This window comes from Scomber scombrus, chromosome 9, assembly GCF_963691925.1.
Source record: "Scomber scombrus chromosome 9, fScoSco1.1, whole genome shotgun sequence".
NCBI classification, from domain to species: Eukaryota; Metazoa; Chordata; class Actinopteri; order Scombriformes; family Scombridae; genus Scomber; species Scomber scombrus.
The window spans coordinates 16,697,043-16,715,154 of record NC_084978.1 but is presented as its reverse complement, the minus strand read 5'-3'; the positions used below and the strand labels follow the sequence as shown (position 1 = coordinate 16,715,154).

Sequence of the window (18,112 nt, the reverse complement as noted above, 5' to 3'; positions counted from 1 at the left end):
CATTGCTGGGATTAAATAACTACAGGAAATACAGTGTAAAATGTGGATTTTATTGAGGCAACAATCTGGCAACACCAAGGACACTTTTTCCAATGAAAAATTAACAACGATAGTAAATTTTCCATCATGTGCATGTGGATCAATGAAAAACAACATGACCCATACAAAGTTGGTAACAGTTTAAGAAACGGTTATACAGTATTTTCACCTTTGTTTAAGAACTCAGGCATCAAATGATATAACTTTGAATGCAATAAGTCAAAAATAAAATTTTCACATATCCTTCAACTAACAGTAGATTACAGGATACATTTTGTCCAACAAATACAGCCAATATCTCCAGAGTTGATCTAAAGATTATTTGAGCAAGTTTCTCAACTCACTTGCTAAATGTTGTAGAACTGATACCAAACTGCAACTGAACATTGCTGTAACAAATTAACAGTTTAACAAATTAAACTGTTACAAATTTTGTAACAGTTTAAGAAACTGTTATACAGGGTTTTCACCTTTGTTTAAGAACTCAGGCATCAAATGATATAATATAACTTTGAATGCAATAAGTCAAAAATAAAATGTTCACATATCCTTCAACTAACAGTAGATTACAGGATACATTTTGTCCATTAAATACAGCCAATATCTCCAGAGTTGACCTAAAGATTATTTGAGCAAGTTTCTCAACTCACTTGCTAAATCTTGTAGAACTGATACCAAACAGCAACTGAACATTTACATTCCTTGAATACAAAAATAGGGTTTGGTGATAGCACAAGGCAGCAAAGACTTTCAACTGGTAGAGATTTTGCTATACACTTTTTACCGAGGTAGCTATTCTTTGGGGTTTTTTTTAGGCCAATATAGTGTTCAAAGAGCAGGTTTGTTTTAAGGCAATCTCAGATTTACATAGTTATTGCATAACTTTAATGTGCTGTGCTGGTAACTTTATGTTTCTATAATTTTTAAGGGAATTTTTAAGATATAAATCTATCCTTTCTGTTGTCGTCGCACTGCTGTGGGCTGAAAGGAGCAGCATTTTGTTTAAGTACACAGGCACGCAAGAAAATTAAAATAAACTAAGTCTTGAATATGACGAAAACCCTCGATTTGCCAGGTATTTCACATAGTAACACATTCCCATCATGTTACTTTTTTCTAACAAAGCTTTCTTCATACAATTTTCTTAGAAAAATATTAGTTTATCACAATATGTGTCATATCTATTGTAAAAGGTTTTATCCTTCTCTCTGTAAGCATGTTTTTCATCCAATTTGTGAAAAGATCCTTAATATTGTCAAGGAAATGTCCGGGTAAAACTTTAATAATGGTGATCATGACATAACAAGAGTATTCTGTGGTGGACTGGATCCCTCTGTACATAGACAGACACACTGATGGTCTGACACTGACACTCATGGCTCTTACTTTAGATTTAAATGACGATTTTAAACAATGGAAGACGTATTTCAGACGCATTCAGTCGTAAATACAGGAAAAACCCATCAATCAGAAGTTTTTAGATGTTAACCGCACCACACAAGTTTATGTGTGGAAACGCTCAATATGATTCTTCAGGCGTCCCTCAATGAGGAAGCCTTTCCCACAGTCCTGGCAGACATGAGGCCAGTCACTGTGAAAATGAATCAAATGCCTATTTAACTCTCTTTGTGTGGGGAAATTCTTCCCACACTGCTGACACAGGATATTTCTCAGAGGAAAACGACATCTTTTTCTATGCTTGTATAGCTGTGAACGGGTACGAAATCTTTTAGGGCACTTCTCACATTTGATGGGTTTCTCTCCTGTGTGGATGTGAAAGTGTTCAATCAACAGGCTTTTTTTTTTCACGAGTTTCCGACACCTTAAGCAGCTGTAACCATCAGGGCCCCATGTGCCCATTGTTTGCCATCTGGGAATTGTGTCTGAACTGTGTTCTCTCTGTACATTGTTAAAGTTGGCTGTGCTGCTTGCATCTTTTTTGGGAAAAATCAAACCCTCTCCGTTATCTTCAAGCTCCTCTAAAGGCCTGGTCCATCCAAGGTCTCCTTTGGATTTCATTTGGTCTTTGTGCTTTCTTGCGGACTCACTGCAGTTGTCAGATGAAGGCGTGTGTTCCTTTTTAAGGATATACTGTTTTTTGCTCGGCATGGACAGTTTTTCTTTGTCACATGACTCAGATCCTTTTGGCAAAAGTTTCTTGAGTTTTTGGCAAGATTTTTTATGATACACAAGACCGCTCGGAAAAGGGAACAACTTTTGGCATCCCCGGCATCTTTTGTGTGATTGTACATGTACATTTCGGCTGACCTCTGTATCGAATTCCTTATGACAAAACTTGCATGAGTACCATTTTCCACCGTTTCCCACCATCCCTTTTTGTTTAGACACAGGCTCAGGTGCTGCGTTTTTTCTCCCCTCACTTTTGCGCTTTGTAACATTTTCTGGCTGTTTTCCTGTTAAACTTCGCCCTCTTCTTCTTTGACCTGTGTTGACTGCTGGGCCAGTATATTCCTGTTTGATCTCTTGGAGCAATTGTTTCATGTCACTTCTTACTGGTGGACGTTGGGTTCTTCCTGGTGGGCTTTTGTCCTGAGTGTGTTTTTTGCTCTCATTCAATGAGGAAACTGTGGGAGAAAAATATCACAAAAAAATTAAACTCTAACCTTGAGAAAAAAGACAGGTGACATTAAAAAAGCCACATTTAGTTCAATAATACATTACTAGGATTTCATTTGAAGTTCAGTCAGTTTACTAAAATATAAAAACGTATCCCACCTGGTAGCAAGCCATGCCAATAATCATAATACAAATAGTTAATAGGTTTTTAAATATGCATCTCTGGCTTATCAATTATGACCCGAATACAATGGGTGTTAGAAACCTATAATCCAGCCTTGGACAAGTTGACAAAGCCGGGATTCTTACTTGAAATCCTAAAATAAGTGTGTGTATATATGGGAATGTGAATGTGGATGTGAGAAAAGGAAATGCATTCCTCGTTCTGAAAGTACAAAATAACAAATGAAATTAAGAATTTAACCAACTTCTCTTGGATTTCCTGCCTGCCTCTGTTGGCCGGTGGGAGTCTCTGTCATGGTTGACATGGTTGACCTAAAAAACAAATGTTACTGGTTATCTGCAGTGATCAGCAATACAAAGTACAAAAAACTGTTTCATGCAAGGCTGTGTCAGCATACGCAGCAATTATGGAGATGAACTCTCTGAATGTTCTGACACTTTCAATCATTTTGCCTTAATGTGACAAAGTGGATCTCGCTACACTTTTTGAACACCCTACACAATATACTGTATACAGAATATATTTTGTAAATTCAGTGCTTCAGCCAGTTCTTGCAAACCATTGTACCTGAGACTCTACACATCAGCCAAATACCCCCAACCTTCTTAAGAGATTTTTTCACCCCATGGAAAGTTTATGTTTTAAAGGTCTAATTGACTTCCTGTGTTGGTCTGAAATTATGACAAATACATTAACACCTATCTGATCCCCAGGCAGTTTTAGATAAAATTGTTATCAAAAAATGGACATGAGTGATAGTTTCACTTGATTTCATAAGTTAGCAGGATATCAAGAAATCTTTGAGTGGATATGCTCAATGCTTTGTAGAAATTATTGACATGGGGTTGGAGTTTTTGTCAAAATCTGACATAATAGACATATCCACAGTGCCATATAATGTTTCCATTATACTAATTAAGGATGTGCTATATTTGATCCATTCATTAAAACAAAGCACGTGGCTTTCAGTGGTGGGTTATCAAATGTGCAACTGCCCTTCTCAGCAGTTATCCCGTTCTATGCATACCACTGCTCCCCTCCCTCTGAACCTCCTGTAATACTGCACTACTCTAATGCCACAACATCCAAACTCCCCCACTCAGTCACATACCTCCTTCTTGATGATTGGAACGTGCCACAGTGGAATAGACAGCCGCCGCAGTCTAACGCTGGGACACACGTTATCATGCTGCTTTGTCAAGTTCTCGCTGCCCAGAGGAGCACACCAGTCGTCAGGTACTGCACAAGAACACAAAAACACAAGTGATCTTCAACTTTTGATGCACTACAAAACACCTGGCCACAACAGAATAAAAATAAAAAGCTCAAGACCTATTTGTTAAGCCTTTCCTTTGTGCAATATTTCTATTCTCCATTCATTGTTTTATGTCTGTATGTTTATGCTCGATTTCCTCTGTGAAGCACTTTGGGACATCTCTGCTTTTCAAATAATAATATATAATCATATGATAAAGTTAGTTACAGTGATGCTGTAGGTGTACAAGTGCAATCTGTTATTTTGTGTAATGTATGTATTTGTACTGTGTAAATATTAGTTTTCACTTTGACACTGAAGTCTAAAAACAGTGACTATATTTATTGAGAAAAATGTCTTTCACAGTAGAAAACACAAGTTATTTTCATCATTTGAACACTATACCTTCAAAATCAATCTCAGGAAAATGAGACGTTTGCCTGGGGGTGTCTTCAGGCTCTCTTTGCGTTTCATCAATCTGAATTTGATCCTTCTCCGCTCTTCTGTCAGCGTCATTCTGACTTTCTTTCAACTTGAGCTCTGCTATTTGTAACTTCAGTTTAAGTTGAGCCATCTCTTCTCGTTTCTGTGCCATCTCCATTTGATGATTGTGTAGACTGCTCTCAAAGATCTTCGCTATCTCTATCATTGCTGTCCTCAGGACTGAGTCCATAGCAAGCTGGGCCCTGAAAGCTCTCATCCGATAGTCTGCCATCTTTGAAGGCAACTGTTTACAGATGTCCTCCCTTGGGAAGTCTTGTGTAATGCTGCTCTGGTCCTTTTCAAAAAGCCACTCACCCCTAAAAAGAGAGATAAGAGACCAGATTAGTGACAGCTACCCATCACCCTAAGTGGTTGCTGGGTATTTCACTCAATGGCCACTTTATCATGTAGGGCGTCGACGAAATATAAGAATCAACTTTATAAGTTTCTTTAAATAAGGTCTTTTTGGTAGGTCGCATGTTTGCTGAAATAGGAGTCAAAATCCAAGTCAACTGGGAGACTGTTAATGGGAACTTTCACATACATAAATCTGACTTGTTAAGGTCTTGCCCATCATTTGAACCTTTCAAAATGTTATTATTTTGTCTATCCAACTAATAAATCAATAATAAATGAGTAAGTATGCTCCGAAATTTTATTAGGAAATGAATGAATGAATTAAATATTTTGCCTATTTTCTGTCATTACTTCTTTTAAATCGTTGTCTTATGATAACTGTATCAACTAACTGAAATGTCCTCTTACCTTTATTTCATTATTGTTCTCTGTTACTGTACTAATGTCACACATGTTATAAGTGACGCTTTCTATAAATAAAGTGATGTGGGGGGGGTGGGAGTATGTGAAACCCCGGTAGAGTTGAAACAGTTCCAATCATGTGAATGAGGACCACAGTGTTTTAACTTGAGATGCAGACACACATTCAGCAATGAGCGTTTCACAGCTTTAACGAGAGAAAAATCAGGAATGATCTTCCATGGTAATGTTGGCCCTCGGGTTAACAAGTTCATTTCAAAATCACATAATCGTTAGCTAATGTATGAATCTGAATATTTGACTTAAATGGATCAGCTAAAGATGTACGAACAGCGGAACAAAAGTGAACTTTACACACCAGGAGCTTCATAATGACTAAAAACTGCAAAGCTGAAGTTAAAGGCTGATCATGTTACTATGACGGGCAAGAAAATACTGACCGCTTAGCAGAAGAAACGCCAGTAATTGCTACGACAGAGACGACAACTCCATTTTTAACCGATGAACATGCTGCTGTGTAAAATGTAAACCGCCACACAAGCTGACAACGATATATGTCAATGGCATGTGTTTCTCATGAGGCATCGTTAACTAAGGTTTTAACCATTTTTACTCAGATTTCCGACAGAGACGGAAAGCAGAAGGGCTTTTTTTCCCGCCCCCCATCTGCCTCTGATTGCCTGACGTGTGAGAAGTGAAAGCTTATTGGTCGTCCCATAGCAACGTCAGCGCGCAACAGCTACACCGCCACCATTTTGGACTGAAAGCGACTTTTCTTTTTTTTCTTTCTTTTTCTTTCACTCTTTATTGAACATTATAAACATACATACACTCAGCTGTTTGACATGTAATGGACATTATTGTACAATTCAATATTCCAATGTGTGGAAAACAAGATGTCAATCCATTTAAATATGAAATGGTAAATAAATTAAATTAAATATAAAAATAAGTTAGCTAAACATAATACATAAACAATAACACATTAATCAGGGGCGAAAGAAGTATTTCTTTTTAAAAAGCAGTGTGTGTTCACTTTTTTTCATTTGTATCAATGTACAAAGAAGCAGACAAACCGGCAAACAAAAATAGGTGCAAATGTTACGCAGTTAAGGCAGAGGTTGGCAGGCCTACTGTGGGCCACAGTAACAAGAGCACTGGTGTCTTCTGTCATGGATTTTTAAGCTAAATCATTATAGGTAAAGATATTCCTAAATGACAGATACCTACAGTTACATACTGCATATATCGGAGCCCCAAAAAAGCTTTAATTTGCTATTTGAAAAGGGCATTAGACCCAGGCTCCCTCTAGCAGCCACTTTAACAAGTCATATTAGTGCAAGTGTGTAATTTGTGGCAGTGAGGGGAAAGTGCTCGTTATTGATTTCATAGCGTGGTGTGAAATCATTCAGGCCTGATGCCTGGTCTTATTTTAGTAACAGAACTTCATTAACAGACATAATTTACAATGCACATGTTTTCTCTTCAGGTCCAATGTGGCACTTTTTTTTTCAACAACACAATACCCTAATTCATGTGTGTTTTTCTCTCTCTGCCACTGAAATATAGCTTTTTCCATCTTCAGCCATGATAAAAGTACAAGTGTGTTCTATAACATTATGGTCATTTTCTAGTGAGAATTGAACTAAAACAGTTTTATCAAGATATGTTGTTATATTGCTTATTATTCCATCACTACAGTAAGCATTAATGTACATAAACATATTCATGTGTACATGCCTGTACACAAACTGTACGATATAGGACGGAGAGAAGTATAACATGTATATCATATGTGCACTGAAGAACAAAATGATTTCGTCCCATCAGTCAGAAAAAATCAATGAGGCAAATAAATCTGAATATTATATGAACAGTTCCCACTATGTCAACAATGCACCTGACAAATCTTAGTTTCACAATATCAGCACACTTGGCTCACTGTGGTCAGGCAAAGGTCAACAGACTTTAACTTGGGACATAGTCTCAAGCAGACAGTACAGTAGATAATTAACAGCTGCCTTTAACTTGGTATGAACAATTTCTTCAACTGAGTGCTTCAATGTAACATTCACTGGGCTGTCATTTTCTCGTTGCATCCAATTTCAAACTGTAAAAGTGGGGCCAAAAGTCACCTTTTTCTTGTCTGATATTTGTCCATTTTATCACTTTAGCTTATTTTAAACATCTGTTCGAAAGGTTTATAAGCTCCAAGGAGGTGATACTGTCAAAGCTTACACCTTTACCTGCTACAGTCTTACTTTCTACAAGTCAAAATGTCTGCTGTGAAAAGTGACTATTTATATTATTAATCAGACCTGTGCTTGTCTGCAGTGAAAAAGATTTTTTTTCCCCTCACTGGGTATTTTCCAGGTTTAAATCTAATGGCAAAAACTAAGTGTGTCTTTGTGAGCATAGACAATGAAGGAAAACAGAGATTAATTTATGTTCTACAAGGTTTGCTTTATTGTAACGGGAAAAGATCAGTGCAAAGCTTAAGGGTCTAGATAAGTGCATTTAAGACAGTTGAACAGTATGTTGACGGCGTATTACCAGGTGTCTTTGCTTCTCCATTCTGCTATGTTAAAACTATGTTCATTCATGTTGGAAACTACTGGAATGAGCTCCTGTTTCAGTTTGTTGAACTCCATCTCAGCCAAATGTGGTGTTGTTCCAGCCCACATTGGCGGCGTCCATGTCTACGTAGTTAATATAAATCCTGAAATAGACACAAAAATAGGTTAATGAGATTGGACATTAACAGTGAGCGAGGTATCTGAGATACAAGGGTGTCCGAGTCAGTATATTTCTGTAACCGTCTTTAGCTTATCAAATCATGTGCAGTATTGTGTGTGTTAGCTACCTGTCAGCAGAGATGCTCAGGTGTTTGTTGAGCAGTCCGCACAGTAGTTTAGAGTATTGCTTGTTGTGGGCACCGCTGATCTTGCCAATACTGTGGAGGGAGCAGAGTGCACAGGGGTCTCCCTTTCCTCCAAACATCATCATTTGTTCAGCGTTGATATGCACAGCAATGTACTGGTGATCACATGACAGATGCACAAAACTCATGTCAGGCAACAACATTAGGTACATTAAAAAAACAGTGCATGTTACATATCACTGTTAAGCTGTACTGAAGTTTTTGAAATACTGAAGTCATGAATCCAAACTAACCCACTGCAGCTTTTATTCCTTTTCTTTATGTTGTCACTTATTCTGCCAATTCATCAGCTTGTCAATCAACTGTAAAGCACTTTGAACTACACTAGCCTGTATGAAAGGTGTACATGAATAAAGTTTGAAAGATTTTTATGCACAAGCTAGTTAAAGCAAGGCCTATGTGTTATGAATTGGCATAAAGTTCACACATACAGATGGCACATTCATATTATCACAGCTATAGGCCTGTGGGTGTTTAAAGGATGTTGATCTGTGTCTAAAAAAAAGAAGAAGAAGCATCTCAGTTTATGATAGATTTGCTTTAAACTTGTGAGTTTAGAGAACTGACTCCACTGATCAATCATCTACCCATGCTGACTCAGTGCAGTCACTGGTGTGTTTGCACTGCACACGATTGGTAAGTATTCACAGTTAGCTGCAGTTACATACGAAATCAGGCTTCAGGTGCTGGTCTACACTCAACAGAGATGTGAAGTTTATCAAGATGATTCATAGAGGTGATAATCAAAGTGGATAGAGTTTCACAGTGAGACCCAGGTGAGCGCAGTTCATGCAGGGATAAGCAGCGTACCCCTGACCTACCTGTGCAGGTTTGCCCATCGCTTTGGCCAGCTCCTCAGTGGCCTCAGACAGCAGAGCCGCCGGCACGTCGCTTTTGGCCACGTTGGTGTTCACTACAAACATCGGCATGATTGCTTTTTGCAGTGCTCTCTTTCTTCCTGCACCTCACACAAACCCGTCTGCAGGCGGAGTAATGATGCAAATACTTATCTTCCTCTCTCAGGGGTAAAGCAACCACAGCGCCCCCCTCCGTCCTGGAGGTTAAAACGCCAACCAGGTGGGAGATAGATATTTTTCTGGTATTATATCTTTTTTCTTTTTTTTTTAAATAGTGATTTAGGAAGTGAAAGTTTTATGAAGTTTGGTGTAATTTGATGGCGTTTTTAAAGAAATTAGTAAATATTCCCACAATCTATTTTTTGTTGTGTTTTTTTATAGGAACATGTGCTATATCCATATACAGTCTATGGCTATACCATGTTGATACATGGTGCGCCTTCACTGTTTACTGTTTTTCTGTTTTTTTTCTCATTGATTTACTGTAATACGTTGTCTTCTCTAAGTGTTTCATTACGTTTTGTATACGCTTAATTTAAAAAAAAAATGATTACAACAAAATAAAAATAAAAACAGCAATCACCTCAGCTGTTGAAGTCACACAAAAATAGAAAGTGATGTGTGAAATAATCCGGAGCGTTGCTTTCTTGGGTGCGGCTGCTCTTCAGTGTAGGGTAATTACGGTACTGGGCATGCGCAGTTTGCTCAAGCATCAGTAAGCAGAGCTGAAGGAGGCGAGGAGGAAACAGAGGCAGAGAGGGAGAGAGAGGGGAGAAGTTGGATGGCACTTTCCTTTGTCGCCGTGTCTCTGATCTTACGACTACCGACCAACATTATCTCTGATCCGTGAAATCACACGGTGTGTCGCCGCTTCACGCCTACTCCTCCTGGTTTCATCCAACAAACGGTGCGTATATGGAAAGCTAAATTAGCCAGGCTGCTAACACGATCACTTTCCAACGTTACGGAGAGGCTACTGCTCCTCTTCTACTTCAGTATTATTGTATGTCGACCACTAGTACAAGTTCATTAGCAGATCTTGATTTTAGTAAATACCAAACTACAATAGCGCCTTTGTACTTCTTGAACGAACTGATTACGCTACAGTATTTAACTAAATGACAACAGAGATAGCTAGTAGTGATAAATAAAGTAACCTTATTCCTGTAACATTGATAACAATGACTACATTTGGCTATCAAATCGATAAGACAATGAGAAACTTTTGTGATCTCAGTGGGTTAAATGTATTCATGGTTCTGATATACTGTTATTGATCCGTGATCAGGTCGAACCTGTGGCCAGGATGATGGAGGAATCGGTGAGCACGTTTGAGACCCATCTGACGGCTGTCATGGACAGTCTGATCCGAGCCTCGGTGTGTGAGATCACCAAACTCTTCCAGGAGACGGTGAACGACTACCTGGTGGAGCTGTCCCTCAACAGGAAGGAGAACGAAGCTCTCAAACTGCGACTGAGGCTCACTGAGGGCAAGCTGAGGACCGAGCGAGTGTACGGGCTGGGCTGGGCTTCCCACCGCCGCAACGCTGGCCTGGCAGCGGCGGAGGAAGGGGCCGGAGGGAGGAAGAAACGAAAAGTTATGGGGACCCGTAAGTATTTCTGATGGCCTTTGCCCCCAAACAAGGGGGTTCATGTCACATTTAGTTGGTGTCACATTAGAATGAAGTGGCACCTTGTTTAAATACATTTCTTGATGTGAGAAATTGGGTTCTTGCTGTGTAGTCAGGGCTTATGTGAAGACGCACTTGTTTTGTTGGAAACCATCTGGCAAGAGCTGATCTCTCCCTCTCCCCTCCCTCCCTCCCTCCCTCCTCCTCCCTTCCTCCTCCGCCTCCTCTTCATGTTCGCTCCCTCTGTCCTTCACCTCCCCCTCTCCTCTCCTCTCTCTCTCTCTCCACTGCATTCTGTCCCTCCCACTCCTCTGTGCTTTTGCACACTGTCTCCCTCCCTCTCTCCCTCCCTCCCTCCCTGCTTTGCTCCTCTCACTCCACTTCTCTCTATCTCTCTCCAACTCCACCTCCTCCCCTTCCCGCTCCTCTCTCCTTCACGCCCTCTCCTCCTCCCTGCCTCTCTCCCTGCCCCCACCTCCTCCAATACAATTCTCCTGCTCTGTTCTCTCCTTCATCACGTTGCACACACACACACACACACACTCCCCTTCCTCTCCTCCCCCTTTCCCCACCTCCTCCACTCCTCTCCCGCTCCTCTCCACTGCCACTATAATTACACACTCCCTCTCCACTTCCACTTCTCCTCTCTCTCTCTCTCTCTCTCTCTCTCTCTCTCTCTCTCTCTCTCTCTCTTTCTCTCTCTCTCTCCTCTTTCCACCTCGTCACCCCCCCACTCTTCTGCCTCCTCCAACATGTGCTCCCTTTCCTCCTCCTCCTCTCTCCCCTGCGGCCCCTTCCAACTCCACTTCTCCCTCTCTTCCCTGCCTGTCTCTCTCTCTCTTCTCCTCCCCGTCACGTGTTTTTCTCTCCTTCGCTCCCTCTCGTCTGTCATTCTACGCCCCCTCTCTCCTCACTCATTCATCATGCTCACTCCTCCTCCTCCTCCTTCTCACCATGCTCCTCTTCCTTTCTCCCTTCCCCCAACCTCCCCTCTACTCCTTCACCCCTCTGCCTCTAAAACCCCCCTCCTCTTCTTCGTCAACTCCCACTTCTCCACCCTCTTTTCTCCTTCATCTCTCTCTCCTGGCCCTCCAATCATCTCCTCCCACTTACCTCGCTCCCACTCATGTTTCATTCTCTCTCCTTCCTGTCTCTCCTCTCTCCTGTACCCCCCTCCTCACCTCACTTTCTCCTTCCTCTCTCTCCTCCCTCCCACCCTTCCTTCATCTTCCTGTCTTCTCCCCAGGAGGCAAGTCAAAGAAGGGCCCGGCAGCAGCCTATGGCAAAGGCTGGCCTGGAGGTGTGTGGGAGGAAGGAGGAGGTGGCGGCGGTTGCGCTGGGGGAGGAGGAAGTGGAGGAGCTGTGGGGATGGTAGCAGGAGCAGGAGGAAGAGGGGGGAAGGAGGCCAGGGAGATGTACCTCATCCAGTTCCCTGGGGGCGAAGAGGATGAGGGAGGGATGGTGGAGGACGATGAAGGGGAGGGCAGCCTCAGCGGTGAGGGGGAGGAGACGGCCAACATCAAAGAGGAGGTGAGGGAGACAGGCTTCTCGGAGGAGGAGTAGGAGGAGTAGGAGGAGAAAGTGGCACAGCATCTCTGCATCACTCAGCAGCTTCATATAGAATGAGAAAGAACGCAGACAGAAAAAGAGCGAGATAACACATCGAGACAGAGTTTAGCTTGTGTTCTTCAGTCATCAAATCACTGCAGAGATGGAGTGGATAAAGGGAACACTATTGATTTGATATTTAGCTTCCCGATGGGCCCTTTGAGTGGGGCTCTCCACATCTCAAGAGCAGCAAGCTTTTAGGTGGAAATACTACTGGCAGAGTTGAAAAGCTGCTTGCTATTCCATCACATGGCCAAGTGGCAGGAGCACAGATCCACACTTCACTTTTCTTACGTATTTGAATATTCAGAGCATGTAGAATGTCTCCCTGTCAAGTCATTTCAAAGTGATTCTGCTGGCTAATAAAATAGCTGTTAAGAATTATAACCACAGAATCCCCAAACGAAAATGATGTAGCTTTTAGTTATGCACTTTTATTGAGGTAAAGTAATGGTGTCTGTGATGAGGGTTGCATGTAAATTAACAGAAAAGATCAAAACAAAAAAAAAACACAATACAATTTACCTTTTAAAATTGCATATCTTGCTTTACAAACAATCCAGGATACATGCACTGCACAGGGGTAGAAAACATGTCACCACAATGTAATGAAAGCTTATATGTGGACATTTTCATTATTTAGAAATGAAGCAACTTGCTGGAAACCAGTCAAAATACAATTTTAGGGTAAATCTGTTTCTGATACTTGTCAAACCCCTTTAACACACATCTGTCTCAGTCTTTCATCTATGGCTGGCTAACATAAAGCGTGGAGTTCCAGTGAGAAAACGGCAGCTAGTAGCAATGATAACGCATACAGACACTATACACAAATGGAGCTCCACAAATAGTGAGAAATTAACTGTGAGTGTCCCCAAATTATCAACAGGTAGCACAGTTTAAAAGCACAGAAGCTGTTAGCATAAAGAAAGTAACAGGAGCACATGTAGTATGAAATTCCTGCACAAGTTAGGGGCAGAGAAGCTCTCTCACTCTGGATGGTATATTAATAAAGTAGGCATGTATTAAAACCTTCTTGTCTCCTGAAAGTATGCCAGACAATGTAAATAGGCCAGATGTGTTACATTGGTGCAAAAACTCATAAGACACTGTGACAACACAGGTTTTGAAGTATTATTTATCAGCCACACAAGATCATAAAAAGAGACTCTGTGCACCTGTTTGATTATTTTCTTCTGTGAAAAGTGTAATAACACGATGCATTTTCCACTCAAAGTCATCAGTCTGCACCTTTTATTAGCTGTCACCATGTCGCATACTGAAAATCTGACTGCGTGTCAAACTGATCACAGAAGCATCGACTGTAGAGCCAAACGATTCATTTAACAGCCATGAACACAAAGGAACAGTGTGAGCTGTCTTCACCTTGGAGTAAAGTGTTTTTTCCTCACCAGGTTCTGTGCAAAATTATCTGTCACCCTCCAGTACTTTCATAAGAAGCGGCTATGACAAGATCGTTAGAGCTAATAGCTAATTTTGTACTTTGAGCTAACCAGCAAGTGTCCTTCTTGAGATAATGAACATTTTCTACCCATTGCTGTTGCGATTCATACAGTTAGAACCATAAAAACTACTTCATGTTGATCTATCCAGAAGCTCTCATTCACTTTGGCCTGCTTGTGTCTATAATCCTCTGTGTTTCTTTGTGCAGTTTTCTCAAACAGAGGGCTATCAACCTGCCTCTCTCAAGCTTATCAAGGAGGCTTTGAAGATGGACCCGCCCAACCAAAACCTCCACACAGGCTCCAGAGCCCAAAGCGAAGGTAAGAAGCCCAGGGCACACTGATTGAAGGAGGGAAAGTTAGTAAAATGTTCAAAGAGCAATAGTTTGAAATAAAGTCAAAATGGTTGCTTATGTCAGCTCTCTCACTCTCCTCCACACGTTTCCTCCCCCCACTGTCTTCTCAGGAGAGTTGTCGGATCGTCCTCCGACCCTTCATCCAGGAGAGCGAGAGGAGGAAGAGGAGGAGGACTGGGAAGTGGGATCCACAGAGCCATCAGAGGGTGGCATGACCATGGACGAGCTTAGGGGTTTGGAGTCTGCACTGAGGGCTGAAAGAGGCCGTGAGCAGGGTGCCATGACGGCTTCCCAGCCTGTCAGCCCCGGCTCAGAAGTTGCGCCAGGTAGCGAGATCAACTTGGCCCCCAAGTACATTGGTCTCGATGGAATGGAGCAAGATGAAGAGCTGGATCCTCAGCCACCCACCCTGCAGAGAGAAGACCAGATAGGGCAAACCCGCGTGAAGGACCGTATGAGAGCTGCCATGTTCGGGGTAGCGGAGCTGAAGTCGGGCTGGTCGAAGAAGTCGAGAGAGGGCGACTCAGCTGCCGTCATGAGTGGAGAGGATGCGTCGGAGCAGGGAGAGTCAGATCACTTGCCCCACCTGTCTGCTCCAGGGAGTGTCGGGGAGAGCGGAGGGGAAGAAGAGGCTGGTGCAGACCTGCTCCACTTCTGCCCTCAGTGTGGAGGAGGCTTCACCACAGAGGCTGAGATGGAGGATCACCCCTGTCCACTGGGTGGCGCCATTTTACAGGGCAGCGGAGAAGAGGAGGGTCTTTTTCCTTGTGCCCACTGTGGCAACACGTTCAGCCACTCCTGGGCACTTAAGAACCACGAGTGCGCCTGTGCTGCCGAGCGGCCACACTGCTGCGAGATCTGCGGGAAGCGCTTTACACACTCACGCTCCCTGGAACGCCATCATCTGGTGCACACAGGCGAGAGGCCGCACCGGTGCCCGCAGTGTGGACGCAGCTTCAGTCGTCTAGGTAACTTGGAACGCCACCAGCGGATCCACACCGGTGAACGCCCGTACGGGTGCGAAGCGTGCGGAAAACGGTTCAGTCGTGTGGAGTACTTAAAAAGACACCAACTCATACACAACAGTGAAAAGGCAACGCTGCAGTGCTCCAACTGTGGAACGGGTTTCAGTGATGTGGAGCAGCTGAAAAGCCACCAGTGTTTTTAGAGCCTGTACTTCAAAATCTCTGATAGAACTGGAAAGAATCAGCAACTTTTTAATTGAGTGTGGTAGAATTTAGGTGATGAATGTGACTGGTAGATGCTCCTGTTATTCTCAGTGATTTGGAGTTACCTTTCTTACAAACACTGACAGGATGATGAGTTAGACTGACTTCTAGATCAAGAAGCAGCTACATGTGTGGATGATCATTTTTGAGTTAATAGAGACGGCAAATGTCCAAAGTTGATGGGAAATTCTTTGTAAGAGGAGAGATGAAATCAGCCATTTTAACTGGAGGTGTTCTTATTTGTACAAAGCTTGTACTTATTTATGATGATCAATAAAATGTACATGTTTGTGTTTTATCAATAATTTACTCAGTTTAAAACTGATGGCCTTGGTCCCCCCCACCCCCCTCGCCACCACCACCCACCCCCAACAATATAATTGACAGCTAGGTGTTTTGTATGTTTGTGTTTTGGTCATGTTAATAAGAAATAAACATGTCTGTTCATCAGAAAGCTCTCCTCGCACTTTCATCTTGTTTTATTGGATAATTGTGAGGTTACAAGATGACATTAAACATGATTTTTGGAAGATCATCCTCTGAAATATGACAAACATCTTAAACCAAGACAGTCAAATATTTATTCAGTAATGAAGAATTAAGGGATATACCGTATTTAATGACTACTGCTCACCAATAAGAGCTCTGGTGATAATGGAAGAATTGTGTGCAGAACTGAAGCTTGTCACTCTTGGTTCGTACAGAGTCCCTTAAACAGACTAACACGCTTTTTCAGCCTTGTGTTTAGGATCCCCTCCAGGTCCTGCAGGGACATGCGCCTGACATCATAGCCCCACTCCTCATCATTCGCATTGGGATTCACCGGCACAATCTCCTCTCCACTGTTGCGGTCATTTCTCCCCACTGCAGCATACGTGGGGAAGAATGGTAGCACAGAGTCAGGAAGGTTAGATTTGTAAGACGGGCAGCAGTACGCAGACCACATGTACTCAGGAACAGACACCCTTTTCTTGATCCAGCGAGCTACAGATTCATAAGGCATGACCCCTGTGATCACATACATCGGCCCTCTGCAGAAGGCCTTTCTTTCTAACACCTCTCTCTCCAGCTGATTCCAGGTGTAACCATTGGAGCCTTCCCGCTGAGGGACGATGTTTGTCAAGGTGAAGGTGGCCGTACGGTCATCCATTGTCCTCTGGTGCATGCTGGGATTGAGATGGCCTCTGGTGTAGCCGGATTTCTTGTAGTCCCAAAGAACAGCCTGACTGTCCTTCACTTTCCTGTAGATGTTTTTTGGGGCTGGGAAAGGCTGCATATCTGGACTTTCACTGTGAGACACCAGCTTAATGACATAGAGAAGAGTAGGTAAAACTTTTTTAGAGTATATAGACTGTTTTGCTGTCGATTCATCTTTATTGTTGAGTTGAACTGTTTGAAGTGTTTGCATGCCTCCCTTGCATAAATAGGTGTGTGACTGATTCAGAGAACTTGTTGGAAAAGAGAAAATTAAACATAAATACTACTTTCTTCTTAGAATATATAACGTTAATGACAACAGAGTTTGACAGAGGTCGCTTCTGCTTGAATGTAATTGCAAAAACTTGCACACGGTTGTGCATTGACTACAACACCAATGTATCAAACAGGAACTGCAGCACTTCCTTCCTGTCACATCTATTGTCCCACCACCATCTAAAAGCAATTAGATCTTCATGCAAATGCAGCATTTTTGTTTATCCATGAGATCCAATTAATATGGACACACTTAACTCCCCAATAACACCACAGTAGTAGAACAGGAACATTTGCACTGCACACCTCTAGAAAGTGTGTTGCAGAATCTCCATGTAAACAAAAAGTGCTCAGCTCTACTTTGCTCAGCATTTCTCACCTGTAATTTTACCTTGTACATTACCACATCATGATATATTATATAAGTGATGTCTGACACAGCCCCACTGTGCTGTTAAAGGAAATTGCTGCTGTATAAGATCATGCAGTGTTCACTTTTCCTGTGTCACACTAGGACACTAGTTTTTCCCCCTAATACATCTGTATAATTACAGAATATAACAGAGTTGTTGCAACACACTGTGTTACTCACCTGTGGTTCATACATCCACGGGACATCAGGCCGTTTACCATCTGCACGATTGAGTATGTACGCAGAGTATAAAGGTGCACGATGCTGCCGGTGATACAAACTGGCAAAGTGGTACTGGTTATTGTAGCGCTGGCATATTGGAACATATCCACCTGCACTGATACCCTGTGGTGGAGTTTCCTTGTAGAAGAAATTAAGACACTGGGAGAAGTCTTGGCTGATCTCTCCGATGACCAGTCCACCAAACCAGGGTAGGAGAAGAAGCAGGGCTCTCAGAGAGATTTGCAGCATCTTCATCATCTGAGACATCCTGCACCACAAATCAACAGGTCAGCTGTGTATAACACAACTGTGATGAACAAAGAGATGAGGCAATCAACACAGACTTTGCTCCAGACCTCTTCAGACAAACTCCTAACCAAACTTACCAAGGTCTTTTCCTTCAGACAGAGAAGTATAAATGTGTAACTGTGTTTCAAACCCCAGACTGTAAAACCTCCCTGCAGCTCTTCTTAAAAAACTGTCAGTGCGGACTCTAGTAAGTGGAGAAGTATCTATCACCCACAAACCACCACTTCTGTTATTTCCTCCCAAGAAAGGGTTACAAAATGAATGACGAGAAGAGAGTGTATGCAAGAGATACATTT

The 18,112-nt window shown here is 42.2% G+C and overlaps 4 protein-coding genes across 4 annotated transcripts; 1 reads left to right on the top strand and 3 right to left on the bottom strand.

Annotated features, from left to right (window-relative positions):
• Positions 1-48: 48 nt before the first annotated feature.
• Positions 49-4,571, bottom strand: LOC133986069 (zinc finger protein 41-like). The gene is made up of 4 exons (XM_062425846.1): positions 4,461-4,571; positions 3,912-4,039; positions 3,045-3,111; positions 49-2,624 (listed from the first exon to the last, which is right to left on the bottom strand). The coding sequence occupies exon 4, from the start codon at positions 2,539-2,541 to the stop codon at positions 1,543-1,545; it is 999 nt and encodes a 332-aa protein (XP_062281830.1). The 5' UTR covers positions 2,542-2,624; positions 3,045-3,111; positions 3,912-4,039; positions 4,461-4,571; the 3' UTR covers positions 49-1,542.
• A 3,186-nt stretch (positions 4,572-7,757) lies between these two features.
• On the bottom strand, positions 7,758-9,254 carry mif (macrophage migration inhibitory factor). Its single transcript, XM_062425480.1, has 3 exons — positions 9,078-9,254; positions 8,179-8,351; positions 7,758-8,034 (listed from the first exon to the last, which is right to left on the bottom strand). The coding sequence occupies exons 1-3, from the start codon at positions 9,183-9,185 to the stop codon at positions 7,968-7,970; spliced, it is 348 nt and encodes a 115-aa protein (XP_062281464.1). The 5' UTR covers positions 9,186-9,254; the 3' UTR covers positions 7,758-7,967.
• Positions 9,255-9,869: 615 nt separating this feature from the next.
• On the top strand, positions 9,870-15,765 carry LOC133985489 (zinc finger protein 436-like). The gene is made up of 5 exons (XM_062425138.1): positions 9,870-10,020; positions 10,402-10,723; positions 11,991-12,274; positions 14,025-14,136; positions 14,282-15,765. The coding sequence occupies exons 2-5, from the start codon at positions 10,420-10,422 to the stop codon at positions 15,337-15,339; spliced, it is 1,758 nt and encodes a 585-aa protein (XP_062281122.1). The 5' UTR covers positions 9,870-10,020; positions 10,402-10,419; the 3' UTR covers positions 15,340-15,765.
• Positions 15,766-15,849: 84 nt separating this feature from the next.
• On the bottom strand, positions 15,850-17,998 carry LOC133985490 (endonuclease domain-containing 1 protein-like). The gene is made up of 3 exons (XM_062425139.1): positions 17,894-17,998; positions 17,466-17,775; positions 15,850-16,703 (listed from the first exon to the last, which is right to left on the bottom strand). The coding sequence occupies exons 2-3, from the start codon at positions 17,772-17,774 to the stop codon at positions 16,086-16,088; spliced, it is 927 nt and encodes a 308-aa protein (XP_062281123.1). The 5' UTR covers position 17,775; positions 17,894-17,998; the 3' UTR covers positions 15,850-16,085.
• Between the last annotated feature and the right edge of the window lie 114 nt (positions 17,999-18,112).

What these genes read in the sequence shown, in the direction of transcription:
- LOC133986069 (XM_062425846.1), bottom strand. Translation starts at nt 2,541, where the DNA reads ATGAAACAATTGCTCCAAGAGATCAAACAGGAATATACTGGCCCAGCA.
- LOC133985490 (XM_062425139.1), bottom strand. Translation starts at nt 17,774, where the DNA reads ATGTCTCAGATGATGAAGATGCTGCAAATCTCTCTGAGAGCCCTGCTT. An exon ending in CGTGGATGTATGAACCACAG is followed by an intron (nt 16,704 to 17,465) that starts GTGAGTAACACA and finishes TATGTCATTAAG; the next exon opens with CTGGTGTCTCACAGTGAAAG.
- LOC133985489 (XM_062425138.1), top strand. Translation starts at nt 10,420, where the DNA reads ATGATGGAGGAATCGGTGAGCACGTTTGAGACCCATCTGACGGCTGTC. An exon ending in CGGCCAACATCAAAGAGGAG is followed by an intron (nt 12,275 to 14,024) that starts GTGAGGGAGACA and finishes TTCTTTGTGCAG; the next exon opens with TTTTCTCAAACAGAGGGCTA. An exon ending in CTCCAGAGCCCAAAGCGAAG is followed by an intron (nt 14,137 to 14,281) that starts GTAAGAAGCCCA and finishes CTGTCTTCTCAG; the next exon opens with GAGAGTTGTCGGATCGTCCT.
- mif (XM_062425480.1), bottom strand. Translation starts at nt 9,185, where the DNA reads ATGCCGATGTTTGTAGTGAACACCAACGTGGCCAAAAGCGACGTGCCG. An exon ending in CGATGGGCAAACCTGCACAG is followed by an intron (nt 8,352 to 9,077) that starts GTAGGTCAGGGG and finishes TGTGATCACCAG; the next exon opens with TACATTGCTGTGCATATCAA. An exon ending in CTGAGCATCTCTGCTGACAG is followed by an intron (nt 8,035 to 8,178) that starts GTAGCTAACACA and finishes TGTCTATTTCAG; the next exon opens with GATTTATATTAACTACGTAG.